Genomic DNA, 13572 nt, shown 5'->3' with positions numbered 1-13572 from the left:
AGATTATCACCAACAAGTTAATATTAGTAAATACAGACTCTGTAAAAGTAAAATGAAGGAGTTGATGAAATAAAACAATACCCCGAAGTCAAACCTTTCAGCACAGTGAAAGAACCCAAAGGAAACACCCTGCCACACACAAAGAGCAATGGCCTGAAAGGCAGGAGCCCACACTCAAAAGCAACCAACTCCACGAACCCAGGCACATTATTTCAATAATGTGGGTTCTAGTTTTTAAGGTCTACAAAATCAGTGGACTGAAAATCCTTTCCACTTGTATCATGCCATGACTGAATTACTAGGGATGCTAGTTACTGTTATATTCTTGCAAAGGTTCTAAAATTTGACATATGAATGCTTGGTTTTTGAAACCTACAGGACCTGACCAATTTTCATTGTGACTGAGCCACCAATCACAACAGCATATAAGACTGTTTCCTTAACAAACTTGTCCAAGGTCAGATTGCTAAAAAGTAGCAAAATCAGAATTCAAAACCAGATCATCTCACTTGAAAGTCCAAACTTTATGGCATGTTTCTTCCTCAGAACTTTTTCCTGACTAATCTGTAAGTAGAAGTTTGTCTCTGCAAAATAAGAAGTTGTCAGGAGTGCAGTCAGGAGTGACTGAACAGAGTCAAGTTACCTGAGTCAGGTGGGCTTGAACTGACACAATAATCTAACCAACTTAATTAATTAGAAATCCCAGCTACTTACAAGGAGGTTGGAGAAATAAAAAGGGAAACAGAGGTAAAACTATTAAAAAAAAAAACTTATTAATGAAGGTGAAAACAAAAAGTGCTTTTGAGAGTATAAGTAAATGGAGGCAATTCTTCACTTCTAATTTCAGAAGTCAAAGTTTTAGAAAACATAGTATTCAATAAAATAACTGCTGGATTATCTATAATCCGTATCTGCAAAAAAGTGCAAGTATGGAAATAATTAAGAACAGAAATAACTCTAGGTTACCCATAATAGTGAATAGAAGAGTAACAGTGCTTTACAAGTAAAGCACCTGACTGACATAGATAATCCAAAGTATCTAGTTAAAAATAAAGTTATAGGGGCTGGGGAGATAGCTCAGTTGGTAGAGTGCTCGCCTTGCAAGCACAAGGCCCTGGGTTCAATCCCCAGTACGGCAAAATAAATAAATAAATAAATAAAGTTATATGGTCAACAATATACACTCACCTCTCAAACTACAGTATAATTCAGGCTAATTATCACAATTAAATTCTAAGTAGCATGAGTGTTCAAGGGAGATGGCCTGAGAGATGATAATTTCTAAAAAAAGAGAGTGAATGATAAAATCCCTACCTTCTTACACCAATAGAAAACTAACATTTTATAACATTCATATCAGTTTCACATGGAATAAAACTAAGGAACAGAAAAAAGTAACATTTAAATTCCTCCTGCATTCTAGAACTAGCACCTTGCTTTTTCCATCAATCTAGGATAAAAAACTGGTTTTGAATCTCATGTAGATAATCAAGAGGTAAACACACACACTCACATATGCCTTGGTCACCAAGCACTTACAAAAGAAATAATTTCATAAGATAGATATTAGAAATGGAGCAAGAAGTGAGGTCACCTACTATTTCAGCTCTATTGAAAGAGAGAAGCAATTATAAGCTCTACCCAACCATTAAATTTAAAAAAAAACCACCCTTACCCATCCATGTCTAGTACTGTCATTCAAGAGTATAGCCTAGGTTTTTGAAATGCGTTACACATCTAAAATTAAGAACTAGGAGGCGAACTTTTTCGCTGAATACGAATTGTCTAAACTGACTCCCAGGAGCCTTTGCTATTAAACATTAATACGAGATAAAAGTTCTTTAAGACTAAGCCTCACTTGCCGAAGTCATCCACCGGGGGCGTTTATACCAGGCTGTGACCAACTTTTGTGTTCCCCACAATAGCGCTAATCCACTGTTGCATCCTGCTAATGAAACTGGACTTGTGGCACTGAAATACACCGAACCAGAATCAACACCGACGTTAGACGAAGAACTCTCCCGGCACTACCGTGATAACTCCAAAAGGTTATCTGAGTTCAGCAGGAGGACTTGAGGTTTAGGAAGAGAAGTAACACATCGACTGTGTGATCCGCCCGCAAACTGTAAAGAAGGCGATGCGCCTTGCAGGCTCAGGAAGTTGACTAACCAGGGACAAGCTCCATGCCCTCCTCTGTGAAAGGGAGCGTGTGGTTGGCAGAACCAAAAGTAAACACGGAAAATCCATTCAAGAATTTCCTGATGGCCTACCGTGCGGACGTACAAGGCAAGTTAGACGCTGAGAAGCAAGTAAGGGAAAGAGACCAGAGTTCACCGACAGACTGATAATGATCTACCAGCTCCAGTGGGGGCCCAAACTTGGGGAGCTTCTGACTCCCGTGAATTTGGAGAGGAGAGGTGCCGAGCAGGCTCTGGTCCTCTTCCAACAGCCCTTCCAGCAAGCCTTAGCTGGGGCAGCTTAGACCCAGGCCTGGCGCTCCGCAACAGAGGCTCCCTTCCACATGGTTGCCGTTGAGCAACCCGCCAAGCAGCCCTGAGGCCATGCGGTTGGGGGCCGCGGAGTGCTCAAACCCAGGGCACGTTCAAGACACTAAACTAGAGCAGAGGAGGTGAACGAGGAAATCCAATGACGGGGCATTGGGGTACAAGACTCACTTCCTTTGGGCTTTGTCCTTCTTGGCCTTGGTCCTTTTCTTTCGGGCCTGGAGCGCAAGCACTGCAGGAGAGAGGGATGGGTGAAGGGCGAATGTGGAGGAAAAGAGGCAACCAAGGTGAGGGTGGAGACCCAGCAGGGGCGCCAGGCCCGGCTGCGGGGCCTGCCTGAGGGACGGCTGCGGGGCGAGCGCCGCGGCTTTGGCGAGGTGGCCGGCCAGAGGGCTGGCGGCCCACGGGGCGCACAGCAGCGCCCGGGCAGGATGCGCCCGAGGGGGCTCGGGACCGGTCAGGGGTCCGGCGGGCGGGAGTCTGCCTCGCCCGCCGCAGGTCGGGCCCAGGAGTGGCCCCAAGGCGCGAGCCGGCCTGGCGGGGAACAAGGGGCGGTGACCACCAGCGCCGGAGGACGCCCGGGCTGAGGGGCGCGGACCCGCAGCCCAGAGACTGGGGGTGGGGGGCGGCGCCACCTCAAAGGAGGGGTGCCGCACGCCCGGGGACCGGACGGCGGCGGTTAGGCGAGGTTCCCGGCGCTAACTCCGGCCTCGCCCAGGCGGCCGTTGCCCCTCGTGGCGGAGGCCCCTCCACCGCTCACCTTTCCGCTCCATGGCGAGACCGGTAACCGCCAGGCGCCTGCGCACTGGAGTGGCGGCGAATCCGGCTCCCGCCGCGGCCCAAAACCAAGCCGGCACTCGCCCCGCCCCAGTCCCCGCCCCTCCCCGCCCCACGGCGCCGCGCGCCTGCGCGTTGACCGAGGAGCCTACCACCTGCTCCTGAGGAGGGTGTCGCGAGGGGCGGGGGAGAGGGAGGAACGGGGAAAGCAAGTGCTAAATGGTATTTTGAGATCCAAACTTGGAAGCCTGGCTTGGTTAGTTTTGTTCTATTTACCCGGCCTTAACCCCTTAGAAAAGGCGCAGAGCGCGTCCTTGAGGGCTCTGCGTGCTGAGTCAGAGCAGGCAATTGAGAGGCAATTGAGATCTGCCTCAGTTTCCTGTCTTGTGAAATGGATTAATCAGGCATGTCCCGGTTCCTTCTCAGAGCTCTTTTGAGGGCCAGTTAAGACACTTAAAATGGAAAAAAGAAATAACCTGGGAGAAAGAGAAAGAAGTGGGAGCAACACGAACCCTGGAGGGAAGGAACCTGTTCCCCTATCATTTAAAAAGTCTTTAAAAGTGAAAATTTTAAATTAGAAGTTTAAATGAAAGTTGTAAAGGAAGAAGGGAAGGGAGAAGAAAAACGTTTAATGTTTTTTCATTTTACCGCGTTATCATCTTTAAAGTACATACTAAAGTTTTCTTTATAGGATGTTTTTATACTTTTCTAAATGCATTATCTCTTTTGATGTTTAATACAACAGGCAAGATGGTTAGTACCTACATTACACAAAAAATTAAAACTTGGAGAGGATATGTAGGCAGAATCTTGGTGTCCCAACCCAATGATTCCATCATCAAACTCTTACTGTAAAGCAGGATCTGCAGTTTCTGAAAAGGACCATAAAGTCAACACTGAGGCTTTGTGGATCCTGAGATTTCTTCTTCCACTTGTCAGCTCTGCCACTTGAACTTAAAAGCAGTCATAGAAAAAATGGGCTGTCTGGGTTCCTGCAAAGATTGATTTATGGGAACTGAAAGCTGAGTTTCATATACTTGTCATACTTATGAAATACTCTCCTTTTGATCTTTTTTTCAAGCATTTCAACCATTCTTAGTTCAGGCCTTGGTTTGCTAACCCCTGTTGTTAAGTGCATGGTTTAAAGACAGGGATATGTTTTCAGAAATGCGCCATCAGATGATTTTGCCCTGGGAACATCAGAGAGTACTTGCACAAACTAAGATAGCTACAAAATCACTAGGTGGTATGATCTATGGGACTACTGTTGTATATGCAGTCTGGTGTTAACTGAAACTTTCAGACAAACAAGTAACCAATCAACTGGGAAAAGAAGATGAGAGTGTAAGAGTAAAACACAAGTCAAGGATGGTAAATAACTTAAGTTCAGCCAGGAAGGTGGCAACTTTTGAGCAGTCTTGGGAAATGTGTAGGATTTCCATAGGTGGGGAAGGAGATGTCAGGCACTCTTGAATGACAAAATCAATTGAGTAAAAAGGCAAAGACATGGAAACATGGGTGGGGTTTGGGACTGGTAATGATTGAAGGGATGAAATAGGTAAGGCTGGAAAGGTAGGTTTGCCAAATTTGAAATTTAGATAATTAATATCTGTTGCATGAAACCTGAATGATAGCATTTCTAGGCATATTGTGAAACAGGACAGCACCTCTTGGCCAAGGAAGACTGTAGTCCAGTTTCTTTTCTAAATTAAACTTGAGAACAAAAGGAGAGCTGGGCAGAAAAGGAAGCCCTGGAGTCTGAGGATTCCTTAAGTTCAGGAACAACCTAGGTGGTTTAACAAAGATAGTGGGCAGAGTTGGGGGTGGCTAGGAAAAATTCTAAAATTGGGAAAGAACTGCTCACCAGAAACCAAACTCTGGAAGGTTTGGAACCCCATGTACATTTTCCTTGATGTATCCTCAGGGCCTACACAGTGTCTGGTGCTTAGTAGGTGCTCAAATATTTATCTAATAAAAGAATAAATGATCTGCACCTTATAAGAAACATCAGGAAAAGAGAAAATACTGAGTCAAGAGAAGAGCTGGGCTAAAATCCAAATGGTTACTGCCGATCCATCAAAAAGAGATGTGTTCAGCTTGCCACCATTCTGTCAGGCCCATTCTGATTAATTGTTCCTTCTTTCCTCCAAGAACTTATTAACCATCTGTTTAATAACTCTTCAAGAATTTTTCCAGGAGAATGTTCTTTGAACAAAGTGCCCTGAATTGACCATTTCTCCTTTTTTTTTTTTTTAATTCTCTCACTGTGCTTCAGTTCTCCACATTTCTTCTAAGATCTCTATAAGTGTTTATATTAGATTTCCCCCCTGTTCTAAAGTCATTCCCTGTTCTAAAGTCATTCCTTTTTTGTTGTTGTTGTTTTCTATTTCTTGCTTTAAAATCAACTTTACCCTTCCAGAAATTATTCTGTGTGTGTGTGTGTGTGTGTGTGTGTGTGTGTGTGTGTAGTCCTGGGATTGAACCCAAGGGTGCTCTACACTGAGTTACACCCCAATCCTTTTTTATTTTTATTTTGAGATGGTCTTACTAAATAACCCAGGCTGGCCTTGAACTTGTGATCATCCTGCCTCAGCCTCCTGAGTCACTGTGATTGCAGTCATATGCTTCCATGCCCAGTTCAGAAATTATTCTTAAAAGTTGTAGCTATTCTTTGGTGTTCATTCTGTTTTATGCACATGCCTACATGTACACACACACACACACACACACACACACACACAGACCCCTTAGTTGTTTTTCTGTAAGTTCCTTAAAAGTATAATTATTCAGAGAACATGGTTCACCATATTTTGGGCGGCTCATGGACAGTGTCAGAATTTCATTTTCTGAAAAGATCTTATTCCTCTTGAGCTAATTTACCTTTTAAGACTGCACTTGTGAACTTCTCTAATGCTTCATTGACATTTTTGAAATCCCACTGCTTAAAGTTGAGCATGGATCCTTCCATCCAATATTCCCTGCCTTGGATTGTCACAAACTGTTACACTGTCCAAAATTTTTATCTGACTTAAATCCAAAGTAGTACATCCCCTTATGGCTTCTCCTCCATCCTGCTGATGAAATGAACGACAGGAGAAAGTGAAAACAGAAGAAAGTTTCCGTGGGAAAACCCCAACGGAACTTTGTCTTACCTTTGTGATACTTTTGTGAAGCATATTGGGAAGATAAAACATATTCTAGGTCTGAGTATCAGGAAACGTGGCAATCCAAAAGGATAATTGAAGAGAATTTAAGGAAGGAATGGAGGTGTGGATAGGATTAAGGAAAACCAACAAGGGTTGCGGAGGCACTCAGGGACTAGCAACAGCAAGAAGGGACCAGGGAAGGAGATAGTACCAGAACTTAGCCAGAGCTTGTATTAGTTTGCTAGGGCGGCCATAACAAAGTACCACCGACTGGGTGGCTTACTCGCAATAGAAATGTATTGTCTCACACTTATGGAGGCTAGAAGTCTTGAGATCAAGGTGTTGACAGGATTGGCTCCTTCTGAGGGTTGTGAAGGAGCATCTTTTTCAGTCCCTTTTCTTAACTTACAGATGGCCATCTTCTTCGTGTGTCTGCACATTGTCTTACTTGGGTGCATTTCTCTCCCTGTTTCTCCATTTCTTCTTATAAGGACAAGGGTCATCCTAGAATAGAGTTCATCTTAATAACCTCATTTTTAACCCTATTGCCTCTATAAAGATTCTGTTTAACACATTCTGAGGTACAGCGGGTAAGGACTCCAACATAACCTTTGTGTTTTGGGGTGGGGGTGGGGATACAATTAAACCAATAACAAAGCTGTAGCAGCAGGAAAGGGCGGCCCAACAAATAAGCCCAGCAGGGACAGAGCAGGGAAAGAAATACTGAACTTCTTCTCTCATTCTCTCAAGCTAGTGGCTCCTACTGACAAAACCCACTGGAGGTTAGAAGGCAGCCTCCCCAGGGCATAGGAGGGTGGAGGAGGGTGGAGAGTGGATCTGGAGGGCTAAATAGAGTATCCAGCATATCCTGTCTGGGCGGTGGATACACCCGAAACAGCTAGCACATCCCAAGCAGGTAAGTCCACCTCTGGAGCCCCTGATCCCTGGAGAGAGTTGAGAACTGAAGTTGCTCCGGGATACCGCCCCTCCCTCCCATTTCTGGCTTCATTCTATGAAAGTTTATACTTCATAAGGAAATTGTGCTTGGGTGAAGAGTTGGGGGAGGAGGTGGAAGAGAGAAAAGAATAAAGGCCTGGGTTTGGAGAAGCAGAAATAGAGGTAGTAAGGAAGATGCAGGAAAGAATAGGGAATGTGGGAAAAGGAGGTTACAGAGATCAGTGGTCCCTGGAGCCGGCAGGGTCAGTGCACTGCTCCCTGGAGTGCTCTGGAGAGGCTGCAAAGGTTTGCAAAGTAACTTGAGCTGATCACACTGAGCCTCTTCCAGCCTCTTTGTTCCTTTTTGGTTGGGAATAATACCTGCGGGAGAAGCTTCACAATGGTTAGGATTTGCTTCTCCCAGAACCTCACTCTCAGGATATAAAGAAAACAAGCTCCACACTCATTTGGTAAACATTCATTAGCAGACAGGCACAAAATAGCCTCTGTGGCCTGTTCTTGTAAGTTCTCTGGGGGCCCCAGCTTCTCTGTCTTGCTGAGTGCTGCTGTCAAAGCATGAATGAAAGGTTTACTGGAGTTCCAGAGTCAGAACCCGAGTCACCCTCATCACAGGCAACAGGCAATCTGAGATGGAGTCTGCCTTATACCTGTTATGCTATTTTGAGACTGACTGATGCCAAAAGTGTTATCAGAAATAGGTTTTTACTGGTGAAAAGACTTGCTTGAAAAAAAAAAAAAAAAAAAAAAAAAAGACGTGGGTGTTAGAAAAGCAATGCCCTTGGTGAAATCTGTGGCCTTCAATTAGTCTGAACTGCTTTTGCTGTAGCCACTTTCTGATTGGAAAATTTGCTAACCACTGGGCACCGTGATGCTTGCCTGTGATTGCATGACTCGGGAGGTACAGGCAATCTAGAACTTGTGGAGTTCTAGACCAGCCTCCACAACCTAACGAGACCCTGCCTCAAAATTTAAAAAATTAAAAGGGCCGGGGATGTGACTCAGTGATAGACTGTTTCCAGGTTCAACCCCCAGTACAAAACCAAAAATTAGCAAATTGCTAACCTCTCCTGGCATGGAAATTGTGGATTAAAACACAAGTTGTACCTATGTATAACTTTTAACTGGCATATCATGTTAAAAGTTTAATATTCCCAAGCTTTTTGTGTGTGTTGGGGGGGGGGGGATATTTTTGTGGTATAGAAATCAAATCCAGGACCTCATGCACTTTTGATAAGTATTCTATAACTAAGCTATACCTCCAGCACCCAAGTGTTCAAGAAATAGATTTACTGATTTCAAATGCCAACTAAAAAGAAGGAAGAGGAGGAGCAGCAGCAGCAGCAGAAGCAGCAACTTGGAAGTCCAACACTAAGGGAATGCTTAAGAAATTTCATAGCACATCCCGGCTATGCAAGTTGCCAAAACAGGAATGCACTGGATCCTATCTAAGGTTATGGAAGTACCAGAATAATTTTGTTAAATATCCTCACCTAGAATATGCTTTCCTTGCTTTAATTCTAAAAATGAAAGCCAAAGTTTTTTCTTTTTTTAATTTTTATAATTGTTTTTCTTTTTTATTTCTTTCTTTTTTGTGGTGCTGGGAATTGAACCCAGGGCCTTGTGCTTGCAAGGCAAGCACTCTACCAACTGAGCTATATCCCCAGCCCAAGCCAAAGTATTTTAAAGTAAATTATAAACATCTTAAGATGGAGCACCCTTAGGAGGTTCCCAGGCTGGGCAAAGATGTTTTGCTGTACTTAGCATGTCCAAGGGGCTGTGCAGACTTGGACAATAAAAATAATGAGCTGAAAATCAAAACTTTTCCATGGTTTCCGAGCAGTGTGTAAGCCTCCCAGACGTTTATGTGACCCTGGAGAAATGAGCTCAATAATAACTGGGATTTACTTTCTCCAGCGTGGTAGGCTCAGGGTCAAAAGTATAATCAATTTAGGAAATATATAGAATTGGACAACATGTGACTTACACATTTGAGCATTGATTTCTACCTGCTTTGCAAGGTTGAATTCATTTTTAAAAAAATGTTTTCTCTTTTCAAATACATTCTACCATGCTCATCTTCATAACAAATATACACACTCCATGCACAGGACAAAGGGGTATGAGAAGCAGAGAGGAAAGCAACATAGGCTATACTCTGTAACACTTAAGAGCTACCGTCTTATATAATAATTGCTGTTTACTAGACACTGTTGTCTCTCAATCCTCAAACAACCCTGGGAGATCGTTTGACAGATAAGAAAACCCAGGCTCAACTAAGATCACGTAGGCTAGGAAGAGGCAGGGCTTTGAATATGGGCAGTTGGGCTCTGGAATTCATACTCTTAACCACACACTATATTACCTCTCCATTTAGTCGGAGATGGATATATAAATAAAATAATTGAACACAATGTGCAGTGTTCAATGCACAAGGTACTATGAAAGCACAAACAAAAAGGCCCACTCAGCTCAGGATTTGAAGGGGGTAAGGAGAGAGGGATCTCCTGAATGAGGTGAGAATTGGAAAATATGAATGGGCACCAGACACACAGAAGGGAAGAAAGAAACTTCAGTTCTGGGACTTGGTGGGGTGGGGACCACAAACTGGAGTATCACTGGAGTTTAAAAACAAGGGGGTGGTAGGGGGAAATACTTTGCTCCACAAATGTTTGTTGAACCCTTCTTTGTGCAGGCACTATGTTTGATGCGGAGGGTATAGAAGGAACCGAGTACATAAGGTACTTGAACTTGAACTCTCAAATACTTTGCTCCCTTACCCACTAAAATAATTGTTTTAAAATTACCCTATGCAAAACCCTCAGCAAGCTAGAAATAGTGGGGAGCTTCCTCAGTCTGGTAAAGTGCATCTGTGAAACTCCCTTCAGCTGACGTCATATTTAATGATGGAAGACTGAATGCCTTCCCTCTACAATTAGAACAAGGGAAGGATGTTCACTCCTGCCATTCCTGTTCAGCATTATGCTGGAAGTTCTAGCCAGGGCCACTAAGCAATAAAATTAAAAGGAATACCAATTGGAAAGGAATTTGAAATTTTAACATAAATTGTTACATCACAGTTTTGAATGCCATCCAGTGGAATTTAAATACTTCAGCAATTTGATATGTACCATTAACCATTTATTTATTTATTTGGTGGTATGGATTGAACACAGGACCTAGTGGGTAAAGAAGAAATCACATAGTAACCATCAAAACTTACTTTAATGACCCATTGGCTGACAACTCCAGGAAGAACTTCAATTTTGTCAAAAACAAGTAATTGAAAACTATCTGACATGTTACCCTGTTATTAGTTACTCACTTTCTCCATCCAAACACCAGTTTTTCAGTATGTCCCTTTATTTGGGCCCCTGGGAGATTCACACCTCCAGGCAATGCACCTGAAATTCATTGGGGAGGGAGAGAGAACTTTGTGGTTTGCGCGCTTGTTTTGTCTGCCCCATAAAGATAGAAATGTTTCATTTTTTGTCCATTGCTGTATCTCCAGGTCTTGAAAGTTGCTAGATACATAGGAGATACTCAGTGAATATCTGTGGAATGTTATGAAAGAATGTAAAAATTACCATTGTCTGGATATGTGTCTTGGGGGCCTGAGGAGGAGACAGAGAAACAGAGGCTCCCATTGAACTGGGTGTAGCATGTAAGGAACTTGAACTTGAGCTTTCAAACATTTTCCTCACTTACCCAACTAATATAATTGTTTAAAAACTAGCCTTATGTGCCAGGTATGGTGACTCATGACTATAATCCCAGTGACTCTGGAGGCTGAGGCAGGAAGATTGCAAGTTCAAGGCCAGCCTCAGCAACTCAGCAAGACACTGTCTCAAAAAAAAAAAAAAAAAAAAAAAAAAAAAAAAAAGGGTCGGGAATGTAGCTCAGTGGTTAAGCACCCTAGATTAAATCCCTTGTACCAAGCAAACAAAACAACCCTCATGCAAAACTCTTAGCAAACTTAAAACAGTGCATTCAAAAGTCCACCTTTCCCCAATTTGAAGAAGCAGCGTAAAGACCTGATTTTTAGAATCCAGTCGGGGTTTGAATTCTGATAATGAATTAAGTAGCCATGACTTTGAACAAACTTCTGGTCTTAGATTCTTCCACTGGATAAACAGAATAATTGTCCCTATCTAAAGGACAGGCAGTGGAGGAAGTGACAATTAAATACAGTGCCTGTAATCATCTGCACCATCGCATGCACTCATAAATATGAGTTGTCCTTCGTCCCAACATGGCTTCTTCCTCCTTTGGTAGCACTATCTTCCCTTCTTACCAGGCCAGAAGTTTGTACTATTGGGCTCACTCTGAACCCCTGATGCTGCAGATGAAGCAGTAAACACAATGTTAGAGTTAGGGCCTCAGGTAGAATTCAGGGCAGTGTCCTCATTTACAAGACAGGGGTAATGACCACCCTACCTCATAGGAATTCTGTGAAGATTAATGTGTTTGCTTTTATGAAGTGCTCAGAATAGAGCCTGGCACACATTAAAGTGTTAATACATGAAGATTATTATTTAGGCTTGTCTGTAGGCTCCTGATGAGAGAACACATGGGTTACCTGGGAGAGAAGGGGCAGCCCAACATAGTAGGAGTGGGAGAGTGGGGATCTTTTCAGACGCTGTCTCCTGAGCACTCATTATACTAAACATATTGAGATGTCACAGAGACCCAGATACTAGGGGGAATGAAAACCAGCGGACAAGCTTCAGTGGGTGGAGTGGGCTAAGAGTACCATGGGTACTGTAGCCAGAGAATAATTTCCTTCAGACTCTTATCTACAGGACTTCCCAGGTACCACCAGCAGAGGCAGCGTGGAGTCCTGTCCTGCCTTCACTACCAGCCCTCTTCTCTGAAGTAGCCCTTCAGTGCAACAGCATTCTAGTTCCTTCTTTATGCTGTCTCCCCCTGTAGAGCAAGGATGCATCTTGTAAAACCCCAGATAAGCGTAAGGCTCAGCACATGGCAAGTACTCGAATAGTCCTCAACAGAAGAGGCAAACTGATGTCACAGTCTGGCCAAAAACAGCCTCCCCTAGGACTGGAGAGTAGCTGTAGACCAAGGTTTCCTAAAAAAAAAAAAAAAAAAAAAAAAAAGGAAGGTGAGGGATTGGCCATACTTTCTTTCTGGTGGTTCCCAGGCAGTTTCTCAAGTTTATTAAGTTGAAGGAAAGGATGTTACAAATAAATCTGTAGGTCTGGGAGATACTGAGAGGGCTTGAGCCAGGGGAAGCAGCCAGCAGGGATTCCCAGTTTATTTTAATCTTGAGAACAAGAAATGCATGTTAAAATGGGTTCTTTTCTTTTAGATTTAGCCAAGTTACCTCCTGATTTGCTGAATTTTTAAAAAAGTTCTATAACAGTTATGGAGGGGAAGGAAATCTCTTTACTACTATGACAGAGCCCATGATTTGTAGTAAAGCAGACACACCAGAATGTTAACAGAATTTTCTTTAGGCAGCAGAAATATAGGAGATTCTTTCCCCCATGACCACTTTTCTCTATTTAATAGATTTTTACTAAAAAGCAAGTATTATTCTTATAAGTTTTGTTTTAACAAATCTATAACATGAGCTCAAAAGAGTTTTCATCTACAGGTTTGTATAAAAATAATATAAATTAAGCTGAGCATGATGACTTATGTCTATAATCCCAGCAACTTGGGAAACTGAGGTGGGGGATCACAAGTTTGAGGCCAGCCTGTGTAATTTAGTGAGACCCTGTCTCAAAAATAAATAAATAAAGGGCTAGGATTGGGGCTGGGGTTGTAGCTCAGTGGTAGAGCACTTGCCTCGCATGTGTGAGGCTCTGGGTTCAATCCCCAGCACCGCAAAAAGGTGGGATGCTAAGAATGTAATTCAGTGGTAAAACACCCTTGGGGTTCAATCCCCAGTGTGTGTGTGTGTGTGTGTGTGTGTGTGTGTGTGCTAATTAGAGCATGAGGCTTCTTTGACTCTATTGAACCCAATATTCAGAGAACTTGATAGAGTACTCAGATTTTGCTTCAATTTTGGGAAATAACTAGCCCCTAGTTTAAATGTTGCTCTGGTCTTACCTAACAAAGCACAAAAGTAATACCTAAAATGATCAAACTGTTCCCAAATAACTAACGATGTCCCAGAACAAAGTTCAAGAATATTTATAGGAATACAAATATATCCAATACTGAACAAG

The 13572-nt window shown here is 43.0% G+C and overlaps 1 protein-coding gene across 6 annotated transcripts in view; it reads right to left on the bottom strand.

Moving 5' to 3' along the window:
- SRPK1 (SRSF protein kinase 1) overlaps positions 1 to 3361 on the bottom strand; it is a 66942-nt gene extending 63581 nt beyond the window's left edge. For 5 of the 6 annotated variants that reach the window (XR_013765327.1, XR_013765328.1, XM_079148684.1 and 2 more), the window contains exons 1-2: positions 3265 to 3348; positions 2676 to 2736 (exon numbers count right to left, since the gene is read on the bottom strand). Coding sequence is in view for 3 of the 6 variants with exons in the window: in XM_079148684.1 (XP_079004810.1) it covers positions 2676 to 2736; positions 3265 to 3277 (74 nt within the window). In the remaining 3 variants the exon portion in view is untranslated. Of the gene's footprint in view, positions 1 to 2675; positions 2737 to 3264 lie in introns of all 6 variants that reach the window. The other variant, XM_079148686.1, reaches the window with a different exon arrangement.
- Positions 3362 to 13572: the final 10211 nt, after the last annotated feature.

Source organism: Sciurus vulgaris, assembly GCF_902686455.1.
Source record: "Sciurus vulgaris genome assembly, chromosome: 7".
Taxonomy (NCBI): domain Eukaryota; kingdom Metazoa; phylum Chordata; class Mammalia; order Rodentia; family Sciuridae; genus Sciurus; species Sciurus vulgaris.
Note: the sequence above shows the minus strand (reverse complement) of the source record. Positions and strands in the feature narration are given on the sequence as shown.